Here is a 22,932-nt window from a genome sequence, read left to right as displayed (position 1 = left end):
ATAAATAAAGAGAAAAACGATTTAAATTATTAAACAAATATACCCTCCTTGGTTTGTGTTTTACGACATATTGTGTAACAGTTCGACCCAGAACAGCTGCTCTAGTTGAGTGATAATTATCGGAATTGAGCTTAACAGTTGAACAGTGAAGCAGTAAACATCGGTTGATCAAATATTTAATTTCACATTTGAATCCCACATAACTTATGTAATACTTGAACTAAGTATTTTCTTTAGGTAATACACTTTGTATTATGGAAACAATTATTAAATAGCTGATTAAAAAGAACTTGCCATCTTCCAACACAGACTGTGGTTCAGGTACAAATGTTACCTTAATCCTTGTGGGTCAAATGTGTTGTTGTCAAACAGAAGGCAAACAAAACACATGCTTGTTGATTTGTTCATGTATCAGTTGCACTGCATTTATTTCTGTCCCTGAATTCGAATCTGCCATTTTCAGCTGGTATTGAGTGATGTTTCATGAATCAGCAAACTCTGCCAAACAGCGATCTGTTCCCTGCATGAAAGGCACCAAATTCACATGTTTTTCAGTTGTCCTTCATGTTTGATTTATAACACCAAAGTAATGAATATAACGTTTAGTGATACACAATAAATCATTAAGACCCTCGTTTTTATTTACTCACTTCATTCAACATTAAACAGGTATCGAGGGTTCAGGCAGTAAACAGAGGTGAGCTGAACCTTTGTGATGACCCTACTCCTCCCTCCAGGCTCCTGCAGAGTGAGGCCAGGAAGTTCTCCCTGATAATTGCATTGGTGCATCTTAATTCCCTTAAATGGGCCCTTTTATGCTTTTGGGGGGTTTTCTCTTTCCTGTAGTTTGTTATAGGTCTTTGTGCATGTGAATGGTGTGCAAAGGCTAAAATCCCAAAGTGCACGCCCTGCCTGAAAAGCTTCGATTGGACTAGTTTGTTTGCTTCCGTAACATAGTGACATCACTATGTAACACATGCCTTTATTACTAGCGCTCCAACATATTGTCCGTGACTGGCTAAGGGGCTGGACATCCCTAAGTGGTTGACCAATCACAACTGAGATGGCCAGCTAACCAATCAGAGCAGTGAGGTGCTGCAGCACAGGCAGTATGAGAACAAATAAAAATACCTTTTTGAACATTAAAACATGTAAACATGTTACAGTAGAGGCACTATACTAATATGAACCTGATAATTAGCTTAACAGGGCTCCTTTAACTGCATTATCACTTCTTCTTCTTGAATGTGTGGCTCTCTGGATTATACACTGAACAAAAATATAAACGCAACACTTTTGTTTTTGCTCCCATTTTTCATGAGATGAACTCAAAGATCTAAAACATTTTCTATATACACAAAATAACCATTTCTCTCAAATATTGTTCACAAATCTGAAAAAATCTGTGACAGTGAGCACTTCTCCTTTGCCGAGATAATCCATCCCACCTCACAGGTGTGGCATATCAAGATGCTGATTGGACAGCATGATTATTGCACAGGTGTGCCTTAGGCTGGCCACAATAAAAGGCCACTCTGAAACGTGCATTTTTGCTTTATTGGGGGGGTCCGAAAACCAGTCAGTATCTGGTGTGAGGGGTAGGGTTAGGGTAATGTTGTGAATCGAGTGGCCTGTGTTCGTCGTCCATAACATACGCCTGCCCATACCATAACTCCACCACCACCATGGGCCACTCGATTCACAACATTACCCTAACCCTCACACCAGATACTGACTGGTTTTCGGACCCCCCCCAATAAAGCAAAAATGCACGTTTCAGAGTGGCCTTTTATTGTGGCCAGCCTAAGGCACACCTGTGCAATAATCATGCTGTCTAATCAGCATCTTGATATGTCACACCTGTGAGGTGGGATGGATTATCTCGGCAAAGGAGAAGTGCTCACTATCACAGGTTTTTTCAGATTTCTGAACAATATTTGAGAGAAATGGTTATTTTGTGTATATAGAAAATGTTTTAGATCTTTGAGTTCATCTCATGAAAAATGGGTACTTCAGTTTGAGTGACAGCAATAAGCACCAAAGTAATAAACAAACACTTTTTCACAGAGAAGAAAGAACTTTAATTAAATATAGTGAGAGTCGAAAAGTTATTTTACACTTCAAAGTTAAAAAAAAGAATCAACATTATCATCTTTACAGTAGTCTCCTGTGTACTCTTCCCCCCCACACTGCTGATAATGCGTGCATGAATGATGACCACCACTTTAAGCCTAAACGCAGACAAGCCATGATAAATGTTATTACTGCTGTTGGACAAGTGCTTCAGATCATAATTCTTCTAACCAAACCCTCTTTGTACTTTCCTGTACAGGTATTTATATATGTACTATAAAAAAGACATCCTTTAGCTTCAAAACATCACAATATTCTTTCAGAAAAAGAAAAGAAAGATGACCCACACACTCACAGGCAATCTCACATGTAGACACAAACAGAAAAGTGGTCTCCAGACCCATATTTGAGATCAAATAAATACGTGGCTCATGTTGTGAGGGAAAGGAAAAAAGAGGGCAAACATAGAGAGTATTAAAAGCACAATCAAAACAAGGTGGAGGAGGGAAATGAAGGGACAGAGGGAGCAAAGAGAGGACAGAAAACCTGACCGAACAGGAGAAGGCCTTCATCGAGCAGCTCGATCCTTAAATCCATCTCATGGAAGACAAACACAGATAATCATAGTGACATTTTTAACAACTCTACAACTAGACGATGCAACTAAATTATGCAAACCTCAACAATAATGATAGGACAACAACATGGTGACAAAATGAAAAATATTGTCCGCTTCCTTCACTTACAAATATTAAAACAAATACACCATGGCTTATTTTAGTTTGATTGAAATTAGCAGTGGAAGTATCGCTCTTAAAAAAAACAGACAAAACTGAGAAGATGTCTGAATAACATTCAAATCTTTAGGCAGAGGAGCACAACTTCTGGGATGTGAGGTTTCTCTGTTTCACTTGTTCTCACTAAAATCACAACGATTTTATTCTCCTTTTTAAATTAGTTTTCTGTCTTTTATCAAATTCTTGATAACGCCCTAATAATTCATCCAACATGTCGGCACACTGCTTTAATGACAGACCTTCATTATTACCTTCCGAGTCTACTAATGTCTGGCTGAGGTTTAAATTAACATTTTCTTCCCTTTTTTTATCATTCACTAATTTCCAGGCCAGATCCCGTCAGACAGGAGAAACACATATTTCCTGTTCATCAGATATCTTGGATTTACTACAACAGCACTTGATTCTAGCTAGGTTTTCTGTCTAGTTAAGAATCTAAATGTACTTTCAATTCATTTGTATTATGTTATTAACCTAAATGATGAACACTTGACACTTCACTGTATGTATGGCAAGAAAAAACAAATAATGTAGGAGCTGTGGGATAAGACTGCATGAGAAATGTATGTCTCAAATAAGGGTTTTGGGCAAAGTTAACATAATTATAAATCAATTAAGACTGTTGAACCACACACACCGCAGGGCTGAGCAAGTAGTGAGTTCACCACAAATTAATACATACTTTTCTCCTACTTGCACACTGGTTATTTAAGACATAGCTGTATAATTGTCCTGCACTGCAAAAAAGTCCTTCTTAGTTTATATCAAAATATGTATTACAAAATATGAAAATTCATATTTCATCTTTACCTCTTAAGAAGTGTAAAAGGGCATGTGAATATTGTGAACTATGGTGTACTTTTAAATAAAGCTGCACTTAAAAAATGAAAAGAAATGAAGGGCAGATTTTAAATAAAGTGAACCTAAGTGGAAGATGTTTTAAAAAGTTTGATTTTAAGACTCATTGAAGATGTAGATCGCAGCATTTAAGACACACACATTTAAGACACACCATTGGATAATGTTCACTCAAGCCGTCAATCACACGAGATACAGTAAGTGGGCAGGTAACAAAACAAAACACAATCTGATTGGCTGTTCTGAAGAATACAAAAAACACAGCAAATCAAAAGAAAGAAAACATATGTGTATTTATGCATTAAGACAAACATTTGAGAAGGCAACTATCACAATAAACAAAGGGAAAATGGCAGCAGTCTTTAAGACATGTTCCCCCTCTCAGGGTGCCGGGGAGATGTCTGACTTTAAAACAGCGCTGATGGACGACTCTGGCAGAGTTGTTGGGTAAAATCCTCAACAGTGAAGATGCAGTTGGCACCCTGTTATCACACACGTTTGCACTTTCTTATGGCCTCTTCGCAGTCCAATCTATTCTGACTAAGATCTCTGGCAAATCTAATATCTCTATGACACCTCGCATGGTGGGCGCTTCTATTTAGTTGGTTAAGTGGCTGAATTGTATTTCTCTCTGTTGGCTGAAAAACTGATTTTCTCTTTCTAGAAAAGGCAGTAGTGCAAGCGAGCTCAAAGCAAACATGGGGGTTTCTTGAAAAGCTAAACTTGCAGCATCAGTCGTCTCAATCCTTCAGGTGAAATGCTGAGGAAGGACTCGCTGTCTGTGTTTGTGCTGAAAGAGTGAGTGTGGATTTGGCATACAAAAAAGAAGAAAGAGTGTGTCTGGTTTGGCTTGTCTGTGTCGGCTGGATTTGATCCTTAATCCTTCAGTCTCTTCATCATCATCACCATCAAGTCAGGTTTTCTTCACATTATATTCCTTCATCAATGACCAAACTTCATAAATAGAAAATCCCTCATGTGAGAAACAGCTAGAAGAGGATTATCACACATTAACTGTTGCACGAAAAGAAAACAAATCACTCAAGAGAAGAAGTGATTCTCTCCAAAATAAATACACTTCCTGTGTCCGTGGAGAGTCATAATGTAGGCGTGGCCGTTCTCCTATAAAAGCATCAAGGTGTACAAAGTCTAAACAACTTATTTTCTTTGCAAAAGTCTTTGTTTGTTTTGTTCTTCATCTGTTTTTTCTTGCAGTTGTTTTTGTGTTAGAAAGGGCCTGAGTTGGGTTTGTTCCTTCTGATCGGGACAGCTGCTTCCATCCCCGACCGGAGTCTGACTCGCACAGACATCCTCCGCCAGGATCAGTGTGCTTGGTTCATCTCGCATGGTTACAAACACACACGCATACACGCATACACACAAACACACACACAAACACACACACAGTCATGCACTCACACCTTTACATGGGTGGGACGATCATTCCCGGGATTGCTGTTGGGTGGAAAAAGAAACAGAGAGAGAGAAGGGGGGGGGGGAGAAGAGAAAAAAACTTTTAAAACACAGCCAAATATTTCTCATCATAAAACATTCCCTTGTAAATACATCAATATGTTTTCCCAGCTGTGCAGCTGTGTGACTGCAGCGACATTTTAAACATCAATAGAAGAATACATCAGTAAAATAGAGCAGGGACACATCACATAAGTTAGAACAGTTGGTGTATTTTACTGTATGTTTGTGTGTGTGTGCATGACAGATTGCATCATGGCGTGCGTTGTATTACAACCCAAGGGATGGGTGTCAACATGTGAGAGCCAGAGCCCAGCCCAAAGTCTCACTCACACACACACACACACACACACACACACACACACACACACACACACACACACACACACACACACACACACACACACACACACACACACACACACACACACACACACACACACACACACACACACACACACACACACACACACACACACACACACACACACACACACACACACACACACACACACACACACACACACACACACACACACACACACACGAAATAAATGGTTCTACATTTGTTTGTGAGTAAAAAAACGTCATAGAATTGATGTATTTTAATAATGATTTGGACAAAAATCTACAATCTTTTTTCCCCTTTTTGTTTTTGTCTCAGGTGCTCACACACACATCCACACACACACCATAGGAGATAGGTATACTGCCAGCATAAACTGTCAAGAGAGTGGAACAGCTGTCATTGTTGATCGCTCCCCAGTAAGCTGCCAGTGTGTGATCACTGAGTGTGTGTGACAGAGGAAAATGTGTGTATATAGCTGTAAGTGGGGAGTGTTTATTTCAGTTGTGCTTTGAGGCTGAGCTTTGAGTTCCCACACCCCCGCACAGGCTCATTCTCACACACGCACACGCACACGCACACACACACACACACACACACACACACACACACACACACACACACACACACACACACACACACACACACACACACACACACACACACACACACACACACGAGCAAACGCAAATGCACACACAGCTAAACAAAGGCTGCGATTTGGAGATATACATTTCTTGTGCCAAATGTCTTCTCTTTTGTCTCTGTAAATATCTAACTTCCTGAGTTTTTCCTCAGCCAATGGGAAGACAAGGAAGAGTTACTAGGCAACAGATCTGAACTGTGTGATGAGATGTATGAGATGGCAAAGTGAGGGGGGAAAGAGGATGAAGACGAGATGATGACACAAAAGGAAGATGGAGGCAGACAAACAAGATCGACAAGAAAGTATGACATGGAAGAAAAGGTTGGGGTGAGAAATCAGGAGAGTTAGTCATCGACAGATAAGAGATGTGCAACAGGCGAATATTCATTACTTTATTGAAATATGTAAGTTTACAAAAAGTTGCGAATGCAATTATTCAACATGAGCTGAAGGAAGAGAGGGACATACTTCAGGTGAAGGCCAGGCCTTGTAGAGAGTTGGCTGTTGAGTACTTGCTAGAGTCCACAAATGTTTGATCTGTTAGAGGGAGGAGAGAGAGGAAGATAGGGGCAGAGGAATAACAGAGGAAGGGCAGATCAGAGGAATCAAAAAGGAGGGACAAAGGGAGAGAGAGGACAAAATATGAATTCAAAAGTTTAAGCAGATCAGAAAGCAGACATGATATATTTTGTCCTTGCAAGAAACACATATGTCTAAATTGTAATCAGAGATTTAACAATGTTAATGTTACACCTTAAGAGGGTATGATGTTTCTATAAGCTAAGCTAGTAGCACCTAGCACGTTAGCATTTGTCGCTTAACAATAAATACAGCTGAGACTGATGTGATTGTCATTAGTTTTGCAAGTGTTTGTTCATAAACCAACCCACTGGACAGGCTTAATAGGCTAGATGAAAGGGATCACTAAAGTCATTACAACTCATCCTGAAGGGAAACGAAATGATTTGTAAAACTCATGGTAATCCAATCATCAGCTGTTAAGACATTTCACTAAAAACATGTGAATCTTAAGGTGAGGAAAAGCCAGAGGATCACCAAAGGCATTGTGATTCACCCGTAAGGGACCATTATTGTCCAACCAAAATGTCAGAACAATCCAAAGAATGGTTGTTGAGATATTTCAGCATCACCAAAGTGCAGGAGGGATGTGAAGCTCAACAGGGACTCAGAGAATCTCCCGGGGAAGTCCTCCCGCTGAGCATCCTCTCACTGACTCACTGGCTGCTGTCATGGTGAATTACCTTGGAGCCCGTTGCCGTTGGTGCAGGAGGGCGGGGGGGAAGAGGAGGGCCGGACCACTGGAGCGAAGGCCGACTTCTGCTTAACGGCCGCCGACACCATGTTGGCCGGGGAGAAGGAGAAGATGCCAGAAGAGGAGGAGCAGTTGGAGGGGAGAGAGGTGGAGGAGGCCATAGTGGGACTGGATGGGACAACTGGGGGGGTAGTGATTATTTGTTTTAGGGGAGAGGGGAGGAAAGGAAAAAGGAGAACGAGAGGAGGAGGGAGGTGGGATGAAGAAGAAAAGGGTGGATTAAGGATGAGGGTGAGAATAAAGGAAAGAGACAGATTATGGTTAGATTGAACATGATGATCCATTCAATTATTTCATCAAGCACATTCAACATGATACATGTTTTTTAAATGTTATGACAAAGATATTGAAATTAGTAGGGCAGGGTATCTCTACTAGATACCTAAGGCATGAACCAAATAAACCAGTACAAAATAGTATCGAAAGATTTCCCATCAAACGATACCTGCACTCAATCGTTTCCCAAAAGTATCTGTTTTTATGTTTCTTCTCACACTTCTAACAGACTGTGGTGAAGTCGAGCGAGGTTCAGTGCACCAACTTGAACAAATATATCTCAATTACATGTTTATGGTACAAACAAAAATATAAATGAATAAAATGCATGAGGATTATTTCAGGACTCGTTGGGAATACAAGTGAAGAACATCATTTGGATGGGAAGGAGAGGTGGGAGCATTTGTATGCGTACATTCACATGAAAGGTGTCGAATAACCAAGGAACAAAGGTTTTGATTGAAATACTTCTTCAACAGTTTTGGTATCACAGTAAGGTGATATCGGCACTGGGATTGGTAGTCAACAATACCCAGGTCTAGAAATTAGCTTTATATATGCCTTTTTGGATTTTGGAGAAAATCATTTGTGGACAAAATAGACAGTTTGGGGCTGTCCATGTCCATAAGAAATGGTTTTCAGAGTTCGGTATGGAAGAACAAGACTGGCCTGCACAAGATCCTGAAATAAAACCATTTGGGATGAATTTAAACAACCAAAATGCTTCCCAGAAGACGTGGATGCTGTTACAATATAGCAATATATTGAAGCCCATTGTTTAGGAATGAGATGTTTATAATTTGCATGTAAACGTGAAGGTCCCACTGAAGTGTTCTCTTCCAAAGTGAAAACCTAATTTCCCGGCATCATCACCAGTTAGAAACACATCACATCAAACCCCCCCCCCCCCCCCTTCTTCTCCCTCTTTCACTGCTTTCTGCAAAATGGAAAAGAGATGCAATTAACCAACAGAGAGAAAAGAGGTGTGGCTGTCAGATGAAAGGTAGCGAGGGAAGGAAAGAAGGAGGCGATGGACGGAGGACAAAATGGAGTTGATGATTGTTTTTGAAGACACAGAGACAGTAAGCCCCATGGGGAAATCTCCTCTCGGCAGATCTGAGACTTTCACTTCCTGTCCACAGACATGTGTAGGTACACGACGTAAGATCTGCATGCATGTATGCGGTGTTCAGCACCTGTAATTAAACTGGTAGCTCTGAAACTGAAGTAGCTTGGTGGCAGCTAAAAGTACTCTATATTAAGTAACTTCACCGCTGTATGGATCAAGTGAAGTTGCTAATGGCTTGTAAAACATTTGTTTCTCGCCAGGTTTAGTTTGTGACAGAGAGTTTGAGTATCTGAAAGAGGTGTAAATGCACGTGTGAACTTACTAGCATAAGGCGAGTTGGCTGCAGAGCCGTTGAGGAAAGTGGGCGATCCTCCCAGGTTGGTCATGCCGGTGTTGTTGGTGTAGCCGTTCATGGAGCTGGTGACAGAAGTGTAACTGGTCTGCTGAGGCGTGGAGCTGGGAACGTAACCGTGAGGAGACACACTACTGCTGCTGCGCACAAAACCTGCACAAAGAGTAAAGGAGAGGAAGAAGAACGCAGTGTGGTGGTTAGACAGTAAAGTGGCATAACAACAGATTACTGTGTGGTTTCCTGGGACCAGAAGTTTAGTTTGCTTCTTTCACATTTCTACTTAAAAACACATGCATACAAACGCATTTTCTGTTAGTCCTCTCTCATTATAACAGAATAGATAAGTGTCATCAGATCCTGTCAACACTTTTAACCCTTTAATGGGCATTTAAAATTGTGGAAAATGTATCGATTGCTATTTTCTACATTACACCCATACAGTGTTATCACACCCACATCACACATTAATAGACCCCTATTTTACACCATTATTACACCCGTATTACTCTGTTATTACACCATATGTGACACCATTATTTCACCCATGTTGCACTGTTATTAGACACATACCCATGTAACACCAATATTAGACTGTTATTAGGCCGATGTAACACTCATGTAAAAAGCAATATTCCACCCCTATCACACCCCTATTACAGCAATATTAACCTACACTGTAATTACACTGTAATTAGACCAATTTTACACATGGACACAGCCTGTCAAATAAATGTGTCCCCCAGGATACAGAAACCATTTAAGAGTTAAGTTCTCACCCTGATTACCCTGTGAGGGTTCAGCGACGTTGACGGACAGCTGCCCGGTGAAGGAGTTGACCCCCATCATGCCGCTGTGTGTGGAGCCGGAGAGCTGGCTGTGTCCTCGGGGAACGCTGTATAGAGCTTCTGCAATGTCCGCCGCACGCTTCAGGATGATCTCCTTCAGGAGCAGGAAAAGCACAAAGGAATGATTACCACAAACGTAGCGACTGAGATAACACTCATTCTATTTTTTGCATCTTTGTGGATGTGTTTGTGTGTGTGTGCATTACCTGGTTATTATGGGGTAAACCATAAAGGGCTTCCACCAGGTCAGCTGCTCTCTTTAAAATAACCTCCTGAGGGAGAGAGAAAAAGGAGGCCAGTTTAAATGCAGAAAACATCTGGAATGTAGCCTTCTTGGAAAAACATCAACATTCAGCAGTCAATAGCATTTTTAGATCTATGTGAAGACATAAAAGAAGACGTACAATCAAAAAACACACGTGCAATCTTTCACCCTCCTTCCTCCTCCCAACACACCACATCCACTTCACATTCATGATAAACAAATTGCTCCTCACACTTTAAAGGTAGATTATCTGCTGTCAAGTCAAGTGCTTTTATGCATCTTATTTCTGTGTTTCTAAATGACAGGCATTTAGAATATGCTCCAAAGTAAATCCAAAGTGCTCTGTAGGCTCTTCTGCTGTGCATTGCTGTTCACCACGGCGATACACGGTGAGGAGGTTTGGAGTGACAGTCATTCAATGGGCTTTAAAAAAAAAAGGCCTGTATTTGACACTGAGGTCACACATTCTTATTCACGTTAATATGATACATTCGTGCTAAATGTGAAGTTGCCATATCCTCCTCTTCATCTTCCCCCGGTCCATTTTCACCTTTTCCTCCAACACTCCTTTCTTCCCGCTTTGCCTCCCTATAGGGAATTGTCTTTCCCATTTTCCCCACCCACTAAACCTTTTACAATTCTCTCTATTTCTCAGTCTCTTTATTGTTTCTCCTCTCTTCCTCACCCGCCCGCACTCTCCGTCTCCACCCCAGGGTCTAAGGTGTCTTGTTTAACAGTTAATGTGTTGTCGTTTCCACAGCGTGAGGCCGCCTGGCGACAGAGAGAAAATTACTCTGTGCTTCACAGTATTAGCCCACACTCTGTCACACACACACACACACACACACACACACACACACACACACACACACACACACACACACACACACACACACACACACACACACACACACACACACACACACACACACACACACACACACACACACACACACACACACACACACACACACACACACACACACACACACACACACACACACACACACACACACACACACACACACACACACTTGGCTGTACTGCATGTGTGCTCCTTTGAATTTGCGCCTGGTAGAACATACTGCATCTCTATCAGTGTGTGTGTGTGTGTGTGTGTGTGTGATGATATGAGAGGTTACAGAACCAGTTAGCAATTTTAGTGTGCCTGTCTATGGTGCTAAATTCAATCTTTTACACATTATTATGGCCAGGCTGAATCTCAGTTAACCTCTGATTATTAGACTGGTGAGCTGAGCAGCTGAAAGACACACACACACACACACACACACACACACACACACACACACACACACACACACACACACACACACACACACACACACACACACACACACACACACACACACACACACACACACACACACACACACACACACACACACACACACACACACACACACACACACACACACACACACACACACACACACACACACACACACACACACACACACGCACGACCACACATAGACCCCCACGCACACACTCTGTGAAACCTGATCCTGAATGTTCGAGCGGTTCCAGTAAGGCAGTCGCTGATCAACGGGAAGGGAAGATGATCCTCTGGTAACATCATCATTATCAGGTCTGCAGGCCTCTGTTACTAAATCACTCAAAGCCTCTCACTGCTGAGATCGATGCACTTTGAATACTTTGCCTGTTTACGTCTTTTCATATTAGACGCACAGCTACTCAAATCGCCTAATTAATCTCTCCCAGGTTGCGTCTTTAAATAAGAAAGCATTGTTCGTCGGATTACCTCTTGCTCAATTCAAATGAGTATTGCTTCCAGCTGCATTGTGTTTGTATGAATTTGAACGAGTGTTCATCCTGTGGGCATATTTTTTGTCTCGAAAAGATTGAAAAGTCTAAAATAATCCGGCTTTGATGTCCCGAGGGCCTCGACTTTTGTCAACAGGATCGCCTGCAGCAACAATGAAAATACATCTAATAGCAGCTACAAAAACATTGAATTGGGGACTTAAAGGTCCCATGTCTCCTGATCATAATTCCATTGTTGAGGTCTACTAGAATAGATTTCCTTTGTTCAATGTTCCAAACTCACATTGGTTTCTCATACAGCATCTCTGTATAGTATGTGTATTCACTCTCTGTCCTAAACGGCTTGTTGGAGCTCCTACCCCCCCCCCCCCCCCCCTCCCTGTGAGCCCACTGTGCTCTGATTGGTCAGCTCGCCCACTCTGTTCTGATGAGTCCACCACTGTTACAGCGGACATCAGTGATTACGTGTTACAATGGCGTTTGTTAGCAACCAGAAAATGACACCAGTAATGACAAACAGGTGAGAATGCTGCGTGGGGTCTGGGTGCCGTGTTGGCTCGCTGAACTAGACGCCAACATACTTTGTCAACAGATTTTGTCCAGGATTTAGTGTGAATGCTTAACCTTGGAATTAACAGTTTGACAAACTAATCTTAATTTAAGGCCACCTCATTTTGTTTTTACAGAATATCAAAGTTTCTAGCAGCAAATGCATTTTGCTCAGTATGCAAGGAGACAGCTTTAGTCAATGTTTACCTAAATGTCCTAACATTCATATCACAACATAGTGCTTCACTCAGTTGAGGGACTGACCCTCTTCTTTATGTTTCCGTTAACTGTGTTCTGTGTTTACAGCAAGGATAGATTAATTATGACAAAAGAGTGACAGAAATCAACTCTGAAATCTGCCTTTTTCTTTGATTGCTGTAAATGCTGCAATAAAACCTGATTATAAAGCTTTAATCTAAAACCAAAACGTTTGCCTTGATTTATGTGATTGTCCTACATCTGTTGTGATGTGAATTATTTATGGATATGCACCTGACATGTACCCGTCATTGTCATGTCTATTACAAACATTTTCCTGATGTACGGCTTTGAGTTTATTTAACTCGCCATCAAGACATTTTTAGTATAATCTTTTTGTGTCAGTGTCAGGTAAATATGCTGACAGACTGACAGTGAGACAGAGAAGCGGGGGATGAGTGAAGTAAAAGACAGATCTTCTGGCACAGAGAAAGAATAACAGGAGGTGTCTAGGTGCTTTTACTGTCTGAGTTATGAGCATCCCTAATGTGATAACCATGCATTACACACACCCACAGACACACACACACACACACGCACACACACACACACATGTTATATGCATTAGGTCCGGGGAATGCTGAGCAGAGTATCTGTGGGGTCAGATGTGTGTGTGATGTGCGTGTGCCAGGCCAGCACAGACATGACACACACATGACTTATTACTCTCTAATGCTGGTACATTAGCCGCTTGATCCGCTTCTAATGTCCCATTAGGGATGCCGTACATGCAGGGTCACACCTCAAACAGGGATGATGTCATACAGTACATGTAGGCTCAGAGGCATGTGGGGCAATATCACACACACTCACACACATCCTCTGGGGAACATCTTCGACTAATATGTGGAAGTGCCGTAGATCCATACATATATTGAGAGTTTCATGGTTTCAAGTCCATGTGTTCACTGGGGATTACTCATGTTGGTGATGCTGATGACCTGATCTCAGTGCGATGTATGACATCATCAACATGAGTTTCCTACAGATGTCAGCTCAGTGACTCACTACAGGAAGTCACCAATCTAACGAGGGTGATACACACTGGTCAGCCCTTCAAACCTTGAACTCCTTCACTGGGAAACAGACATTTCTGCACACAATGGGTGCGTTTCATTATTCTAACCTATCCTGCCTTTCATCCTCTCTCCTTCCTTTGCGCCATAATGGAGAATCTTCCAAACCCCTTAAAGGCAGCTACAAGAAGCCCGACATGACCTGGGCCAAATCAAATAGTCAATTATTGCAAAAACATCACCTTTTATTTATTAAAACTCAGAAAATATTCTGAAACCTGAGAGAACGGATATTGCCTTCCAGTGCTGTTTTTTCCTTCCTCCACATTTCTGCTGCACTGAAGAAAGGGCGACAAGCCAAGAGAGGAGATTGATTTCTTTGTGCATCTAGAGAGGCATTTCTGTTTCTTCTCTCTTAGTTGCTGCTGATCGCCCACACAGGTGATCAGCAGCAGATTAGAGTATAAAAACAGTTTTTATAGCAGATTTTGTACATTGATTTTATCACAATTTAGGTTTGTTGAACTGCATTTTTTTATTCTGAAGATAACATTTTGTTCATTAACATTGCAGTATTCCCAGTACAGTACATTCGGTTGTACTGAAAAGATCCAGGTCTGGGATTGTGTAACTGGGGCAAAAAACAGCTGGAGCTTCGGAAAAGTCCCTGATTTTCCAACACTGACTGCTCTATGTATCTTCAAAGTGTTTTCAACAGGACAACGGAAACAGAGTCTGTGTGTGTCGGTTTTCAGGCTTCCGTGTGCATATGTGTGTCACTGTATACAGTAACTGTATGGCCACATATGGATGGATCCAGAAGAGCCTACAGTGACACAAAATGGCAGCTGACAACTGGTGTGTGTGTGTGTGTGTGTGTGTGTGTGTGTGTGTGTGTGTGTGTGTGTGTGTGTGTGTGTGTGGCATGTGCAATCCCCTCAATGTTCACTGAACAATTATAGAATCGGCTGTCCACTGGTAATCCTCTCATACACTTCACTGCCCCGTCTGCCTGTGTGTGTGTGTGTGTGTGTGTATGTGTGTCTGTCTGTCTGTGTGTCTGTCTGTGTGTCTGTTTCTATGTCTGTCTGTGTATCTGTTTCTATGTCTGTCTGTGTGTCTGTCTGTGTCTGTGTGTGTGTCTGTTCTGCCGTCTTCATAGTGCTTGTAACAGACTCTCATAACTTCAATAAAAAGACTGATCGATACTCCCAACGAGCAGGCAAGAGTGTGACACACACACACACACACACACACACACACACACACACACACACACACACACACACACACACACACACACACACACACACACACACACACACACACACACACACACACACACACACACACACACACACACACACACACACACACACACACACACACACACACACACACACACACACACACACACACACACACACACACACACACAGTGTGTGTGACTGCTGGTGGGCAACAGTAATAAAGTCTCAGGGTTCGATCGACCACTATGATGAATTACCAACTAATGCACACACATACATGAACACACACAGTATCAGGTACACACATGTAAGAGGAACATTGTTTTGAACAGAGAGCACAGTAAGACACAGTTAGCGGTAAACAGACGGTGAAACAGTCGCATGTCCAACTAGTGTGTAGAGAGTTTAAATTAATCAGAACAATCTGAATAATAATATTTAGTTTCTCTTGCTCCCTCAGGATGTCCTCTTTATCTTGTCATGATGGAACATATATTACACATTTAGCACCACCGATACGTCTCTTTATCACCAACATGATACCCGATCGATTCATCCTACTGCTACTCTGGTTGCCTTTCCAGCAGTTTACTGGTTCTCATTGTTTTCCTCGAAGTAGCCTCTGTGACATCATGTGTCTTAAAATAGAATTGATTGGTAATCCAAGGGACTACGGAAAATAGAAACAGGCTTAAAAAGGTACAGTGCCAATATCGCTGCTGGGTTCAGAATATTAATAACTTGTTCATAAGATGTTTATTGGCCCATTTAGTCCAAGTTATATGCTCCTTTATTTTATTCCTCCTGTCAAGCGCAGCCCCAAAAAGAAAATGTGTTCACTAAGAGATGTTCCCCCTTATATCTGTCACAATTTAAATGTTACAGTTAATGTTAACTCTTTTCTATATTCATTAATAGAATGTCATTTTTGGTATTTGGCTTAATTAATGCATGTTTACCATCTTTGGCACATTGAGTGTAGTGCCAAAACATAATAAATATTATTTAAAAGTAATAATCAACCAAGAAGAATAGCTTAAAGTTAAGCAACCACTTCCTTTTCCACACTCCCAGCATGCTTCATGACCTACTGTATTACATTGCCTGGATCAAATTACGAGTTGTATGAATACATATACTGTAACAACAAGAATGGTAAAGCTTTATTTCCCCTCTACATTAAAAAGGAAATCCAGAGAGGAAAACGTGGAAGCAGTACATATTCTCTGTTAACAAGGTGTGTGTCATGCTCTGTAAATCTCTCACAAATCATGCAGAGTGTGTGTTTGTGCGCACATGTGTGTTAATGCATGTGTGAGTCACTTGTTCTGCTCTGACTCAGTCTTTACCAGAACGTGAACCTAAAATCACTTCTGGTATCAAACTATCTGGGATGCTTACATCATTTCCTGCACTGGTTTTTCTGCACAATTGCTCTAAATATAACGGCCCTGGTCACAGGTAAAAGCTTTTCAAAGTGCTACATTTTCTATGATGGGTTGACTTCTTACAGTCTTTTGCACAATTTATTATTGTGGTTATTTTAAAGCTTAAACAACACTTTTTTTTAAATGAAAATGTGCTGCCTTGTGTTAACATTTCAGTATGTTAAATGGGCTGGCAGGCAAAGACAATATACAATATATATTTGATTACTTCACCTTGGGCTCAAGGAAATTGGGACGGGCACTTTTCACACCCTGGTGATGTCTTATAGCCTGAAAGTTAATCAACTAATCATGAAATAATAGCCAGAGTAATTGATCATGGATCATTAGTTGCAGCCTAAAGGGAACACTATTTCCTGCATTGGAAGGTCGTAAACCTTGAGCTGCAGTATCGGCTAATATAGACATCATTTTATGATTCTGGTATGAATCCGAACACAATAAACGTATCAACTATGTTTTGTCAATTAGTTAACATATACTGTACAATTATACCATTGCTAACTCACCGCTTACTCTAAAAGATTTTCTAACATCCGGTAATACTTCATTCACCTAATTTCAAACAATCTGCTTTTAAAACAAATATAGCCTTTAGTCCTCATCAGTCACATGACCCTTATGTTTCTGCCTGCAGGTTTTAAAACCATAATTTAGATGAGCCTTGTTAAAACACTTGTAAAGTGCAGCATACTTCAAACAAGTGAAAGCAATACATACTCGTGACCATGAGTCCAGGACTTCCTAAACTTTATGTGGTGTGAAGTGTGTGTGATTCCAAAGTGTTAACGCACGCTACATTGCTAACACATGAGCTGGAGCCAGGGTGTCGGCCCGGAGGCGATGACATCACGTCATGGCCCCATCATCACATCATGACCAGCGCCCATTTATAATGATGTCACAGCAAAGACAGCCCATCCTGGATCAGCTCCAGTGGGGACGGGGAGCCAATCAACAGCAGCTGTTTGAAAGGTCATGACCCTGCCCACCCAGATATACAAGTTCCATGTTGGATTGGGCTCTCACACACACACAAACACACACAAACACACGCATACATGTGCACTTTGAAAAGTCACCCTGCATGTACGGATCAAGATGACAGCGCTTGGTATCAAAGCAGCGCTCATCGTCTGGTGCTAATTATTAGCATCTGCTGATCCTTGAAACAATCTGCTTGATCTCCTGCTGATAAACAAATAATCAGATATGACTCTCTGATCTGGAGAAGATTCAAACGCTCACCCTGTAAACGGGTTTAAGCATCTCACACACACACACAGTTCACAAAGAGGTGAAAACACAACCCACAGGAGATTTGAAAACACATATTCTACTTAGAAATATAAAAACAACACAGACAGAAGAAATAAATGAAACATAAACATACAATTATTTAGTTGTTTTGTAAGTCAGTGAAGCTCGGTGTAACTATGAAGTTTGCTTTGATCTCTGTAGGAGCATCAGTGTCTGTGTTTTGAGCCCCTAAGCAAGAGATGGAGCCTTGCTCGTTCTTCATTCACTGTCCAGTTAAGGCATCAGATACATCAATGAGAGGTGAATGAGGTTTTTTCTTTACCTTTGGCAGCCTCTCTGGGTCCCCAGGGTGCCGAGGGATGACCTTCTGAAGCCTCTGGAAGCCGTAGTCAATGGTCGGCTCGTTCAGTGCTGCAGAAGACAAATGGGAAGGGGGAATTAGTTAAAATGGTTTTATCCTTACATTACAGTTCATTTACTGTAGGTGACGCTTTTATGCCAAAACAACTTACAATAAGTGCAATAAACCGTGAAGATACAAACTCGGAACAACAAGAAAAAAGCAGATATATTCATTAAAACCATTTAAAATGCTGGTGCACCCTTTTATGTACTACAATTTTTCCAACAACAGTACAGGAACTCTCCTATGCAGATCAAATATACAGAAGTTGCCTAAAGAGCCCATGATTTAAGCACTTCAACTATGGCAAACAATGGTGATCCAGATATATCCAATTAATAATGTCATAACTGAACAAACTCGATTGGTTAACATGGACATTGCACTAATACAGTGACACATGTTTTAGAGTGCAGGAAGGCACTTGGGTTATTAAAAGCTTCTCTACCTAAATAATACACGGTGCACCTTTAATACTGTTGGTGTTCAACCTGAGCCTGCGCACATGATCAACAGACAGACAACATCTGTGCCCATCAGCGGGGGTGGGGGGGTAACTGAGCAACGAGGAGAGAGGATGACATCCAATTTTGTGACATTTTGTTCCCAAGCACCATGGTGATATCAAGTATGTAGGTTTTAAAGGGTCCTAAAGAATGCTTAATGTTCGCTTTAATGTTGCCATTATGTCCTTCTACAGTGTTTATCTAATCAGCATGTCAATCAAGTTGGCTCTACACTCAGTAAGTCACAGTGATGGGATGATTTACAGTGTTTCTGCATTTATTTGTCTGTACTGTTGAACAAGTGTATGCATGCCAATCCTGAACTTACTATGCAAAAAGTAAGGTCACTTTTATAGCAAACACATTCAACAAAAATAGCCAAAACTTTAAAAATGTAGCAATTTAGGAAGCCTGAAGTGTGTTGCCATTAAAGGATAAAAGAGGAAAAGAGTCTGTGCGAGATGAAGGTGTGGGGTGCAGATGGTTTGTGTGTGTGTGTGCACTGTGTTTATGATGTCCAACTGTGCAGCTGGAGTAATATTTGGTACTTTCCACATCCAACACTGATAAATAAAAGTGTGTGTGTGTGTGTGTGTGTGTGTGTGTGTGTGTGTGTGAGTTCCCGTTAGAATATTATTTTTTCGCCGGTCACCGTTATTTATTGAGCTTTAAAACAAATTGAAATGATTCGATATTAAACAAACTAATTATAGTAGATTAACTACATTATTCAAAAGTGTACAGTAATTTACAATACCACGGGAATAATAAACGGAGCGCTCTCTCCCTCTCCTGACAGCCCGCCAGTATCATGCAGCTCGAGGATCAGTAATGAGTGACCCGACAGTAAAACTAAAAACATCTATAACTAGTTTAGGTAGTTTGATTAAATAATTAAAATAGCTAGGCCTACGTGTGATATTCTAACCTGAAGTGTGTGTTTTTTCCGCTAACCGCTGCATGTGATCATGCAGAGCTGCGTGTCGACTCGTCAGCAGCAGCTGATCTCTCTCTCCCGTCAGATTAGACTTCACTCGCGTTTATGTCCATATCGATCAGATCCAGCTAGTTTTAGCTAATGATAGGACTACCTGCTTATTAAAAGACACCTAAACAATAAGCGTCGCTATGCAACCGGGTGAGGCCGCAAAGTGCGTAGCATTATGCATGTGTTTACATGCCCACCGGAACCCCGAGGCATTACCAACAGATCAACGCAAAATCAACCCATACAGGACATCTCTTTCTCCACATTACGTGTTAGACGTTAGACATTATAATTGACTATTCTTGTCTGTCACATACTCTTTTGTCTGTCACATAAATGGTGCAAGTTGCGCAACTGATGTGGTATTGCGCTAAACGGAAATTATTTTGAACGGACACTTTGACCGGAGAGATTTAGATTTGCCGGTCTTCAGCATACTTTACCGGTCGTAGTCCGGTAATACCGGCTAACGGGAACTCTGTGTGTGTGTGTGTGTGTGTGTGTGTGTGTGTGTGTGTGTGTGTGTGTGTGTGTGTGTGTGTGTGTGTGTGCGCGTGCATATGTTTCTGTTATGTCCTAATTCACTCAATTTGTTAGAAACATAAGTTCATGAATTGTGAGTTGTAAAAATACCAGATGGCTAACAGCCATGAACAATATTTCCCACACTCACAAGAACATTCCTTTTTCAAATTCTGGACAATTTATGATTTTATGATTTATAAATGTGAAAATTACAATGGTAAACGGTTGAGGGAAAAAAAAGAAGAAAGTTAAGCAAGGGATATACGAAATACATTTTTTTTAAAGGGAGGTGAGGGAATGAGAAGAGAGCATGTGTTAATCCATCCAAAACACACAGAAAAAGGCTCAGTTATGGTGAGAAAAACAAAAGTAGAAAAACAGCTGCCAAACACTCGGTGGGATATCAACTGTCAGAATTAACTGCCAGTGTCAGATCCACACTCCCTGCACATCTCTGGAGACGTTTAACCGATGCTAGCTTTAATATAACGCACGCACACACACACACACACACACACACACACACACACACACACACACACACACACACACACACACACACACACACACACACACACACACACACACACACACACACACACACACACACACACACACACACACACACACACACACACACACACACACACACACACACACACACACACACACACACACACACACACACACACACACACACACACACACACACACATACATAATGTACATAACAGGATGACCCTAGTTTCGCTGCCTCAAGCTAAAGTGTCTCCAACCGACTCTTTATTAATAGAACACAATTCTACTTAAATCATTGGATGGTGTGTGCATGTTGGTGTGTGTTTAAGGGTATGTCTGTGTGTGTGGAGGCTCATGTCAGTGTGTGTGTGTGTGTGTGTACTTTGAAGACAAAAGGTCAGGTTTTTCCAACGCTTTCTTTGGAGGTTTCTTACTGCACAAAAACAGAAATAGTGTCAGTGCAGCAAAGGGGTCTAGTGGATTACACATTAATCTGAACAGAAACACTGTTTTAAACTGTGCTGATACACTCCCAAAGCAGTTAGGCACTATTCCAAGATCCAACCAGGTCCTTTCCTGATAACAATCAGGCTCTTAGTTAGGGGTGATTTCTAGCAACATAATTATAAATGTTTGACAATTTTAAAGTATTTCTCTGAGCAGCTCCCACGAGTCATTGCATATTAATAAACATCTCTCTTAAAAAACCTTTATATGCCAATATGTACAGTGAAATAGTAACCACCAATACCATTATAGTTACTATAATTCTTTAGAATTTCTAAATTTCCAGCAAGCTGTGCTGTTCCTAAAAAAATGTGTCTATAGATATGACAACCTAATTAACAGAAGAAAACACTTTAGCAGATTTGTCTGTGATACTGAGGCTTCAACCCGTTTGATCTTGCCTTAATCTGCCACCCTGCTGTCCATTAAAGCATCTCCTCCACCTCCCCCATCCTCCCTCTATTCTGCTACCTCCCCCCTCTTTCTTAACTACACCTTCTGCCACTTTCATCCACCCATCCACCCATCCATCCATCTCGCCATCACTCCCCCTCCAGCCCGCACTCGTCCTCCTCTCAGAGTCCAGAGCTGTCCGCAGATCAATACTCATAGAAGTTTCATGAGGACAGACCCTCCACTCCTGTTTCACAATAAAATGTGAGCAGGAGGGGGGAGACAGAAGAGACGAAGAGGGGGAGGGGACCAAGAGAAGAAAGCATGTCTAAGAGTTCTTATGTGCGTATAATAAACTGTACAATTGTGAGGATATCTTTTGACAGTAAGGTGGGTAATTAAGCAGGAAGGGAGAAAAAAGGGTGAGGCTGGGTGGAAAAGACAGAGCTGATGTAAAAGGAGAAGAAGAGGAGGAGGAGGAGGAGGTGTGGTAAGATCGATTCTCTGGCCAGCCTGCAGTTCAATACCACTGAATTATTGCTTCATTCTTCCCCTTATGAGATGAGATCTCTTTCTCTCTGGCTCCACTTCTCTCAGTGACTTTCTGTGTGTTTGTATATGTGTGTATGCACATGTGTGTATCTGCATGTGTGTATCAGTTTATGTGTGATCCACTTATGGGCAGATCAATACTTTACAATCTGGTTTTAAAAGTCCACCTTTCTGTCTCACTCTTCATGTGTCTCTTCGTTTTACTGTCTCTGTATTTATATATTTCAATCTCTTTTATTTCTCTCCTTCTGTGTCTGCAAGATGAAAGGTGAATTGCTCGTAAAAAGAAAGAAAAAAACAAAGATTGTGACGTTTTTGCAGCTTTCACTAAAAGTTTCTTCTATCCACAGCTCAGATATGGATTTTCTTATGCAGCTGCATTGTCAATAAATCAGCTCTATATGTGTGTGTGTGTGTGTGTGTGTGTGTGTGTGTGTGTGAGAACATTTATTGATTGTCACTTTGTATCATTGTATTTTTATAGAAGTGTGTGATGTCGAGAATGTTAATTTTTCCCACTAGGCCGATGAAGCAGCCATACGGCACTTTGTGTATGTTTCTGGGTGCGCGTGTGTGTGTGTGGTATACCATCTGTTTACCAGACTACTCACCATCTTTC

At 41.3% G+C, this 22,932-nt stretch overlaps 1 protein-coding gene across 2 annotated transcripts in view; it reads right to left on the bottom strand.

Annotated features, from left to right (window-relative positions):
- Positions 1–4,003: 4,003 nt before the first annotated feature.
- The window catches only part of LOC117458279 (transcription factor COE1-A-like), a 79,537-nt gene continuing 60,608 nt past the window's right edge, over positions 4,004–22,932 (bottom strand). Inside the window, exons 11-17 of one of the 2 annotated variants that reach the window (XM_034098656.2) lie at positions 18,243–18,331; positions 10,275–10,340; positions 10,000–10,162; positions 9,194–9,376; positions 7,456–7,647; positions 6,662–6,730; positions 4,004–5,183 (exon numbers count right to left, since the gene is read on the bottom strand). In XM_034098656.2, coding sequence (XP_033954547.1) covers positions 6,663–6,730; positions 7,456–7,647; positions 9,194–9,376; positions 10,000–10,162; positions 10,275–10,340; positions 18,243–18,331 — 761 coding nt within the window. In that variant the 3' untranslated portion in view covers positions 4,004–5,183; position 6,662. The remainder of the gene's footprint in view (positions 5,184–6,661; positions 6,731–7,455; positions 7,648–9,193; positions 9,377–9,999; positions 10,163–10,274; positions 10,341–18,242; positions 18,332–22,932) is intronic. The other variant, XM_034098657.2, reaches the window with a different exon arrangement.

The sequence above is a fragment of the Pseudochaenichthys georgianus genome, chromosome 14 (genome assembly GCF_902827115.2).
Source record: "Pseudochaenichthys georgianus chromosome 14, fPseGeo1.2, whole genome shotgun sequence".
NCBI lineage: Eukaryota > Metazoa > Chordata > Actinopteri > Perciformes > Channichthyidae > Pseudochaenichthys > Pseudochaenichthys georgianus.
This window is presented reverse-complemented; position numbering and strand designations above follow the sequence as displayed.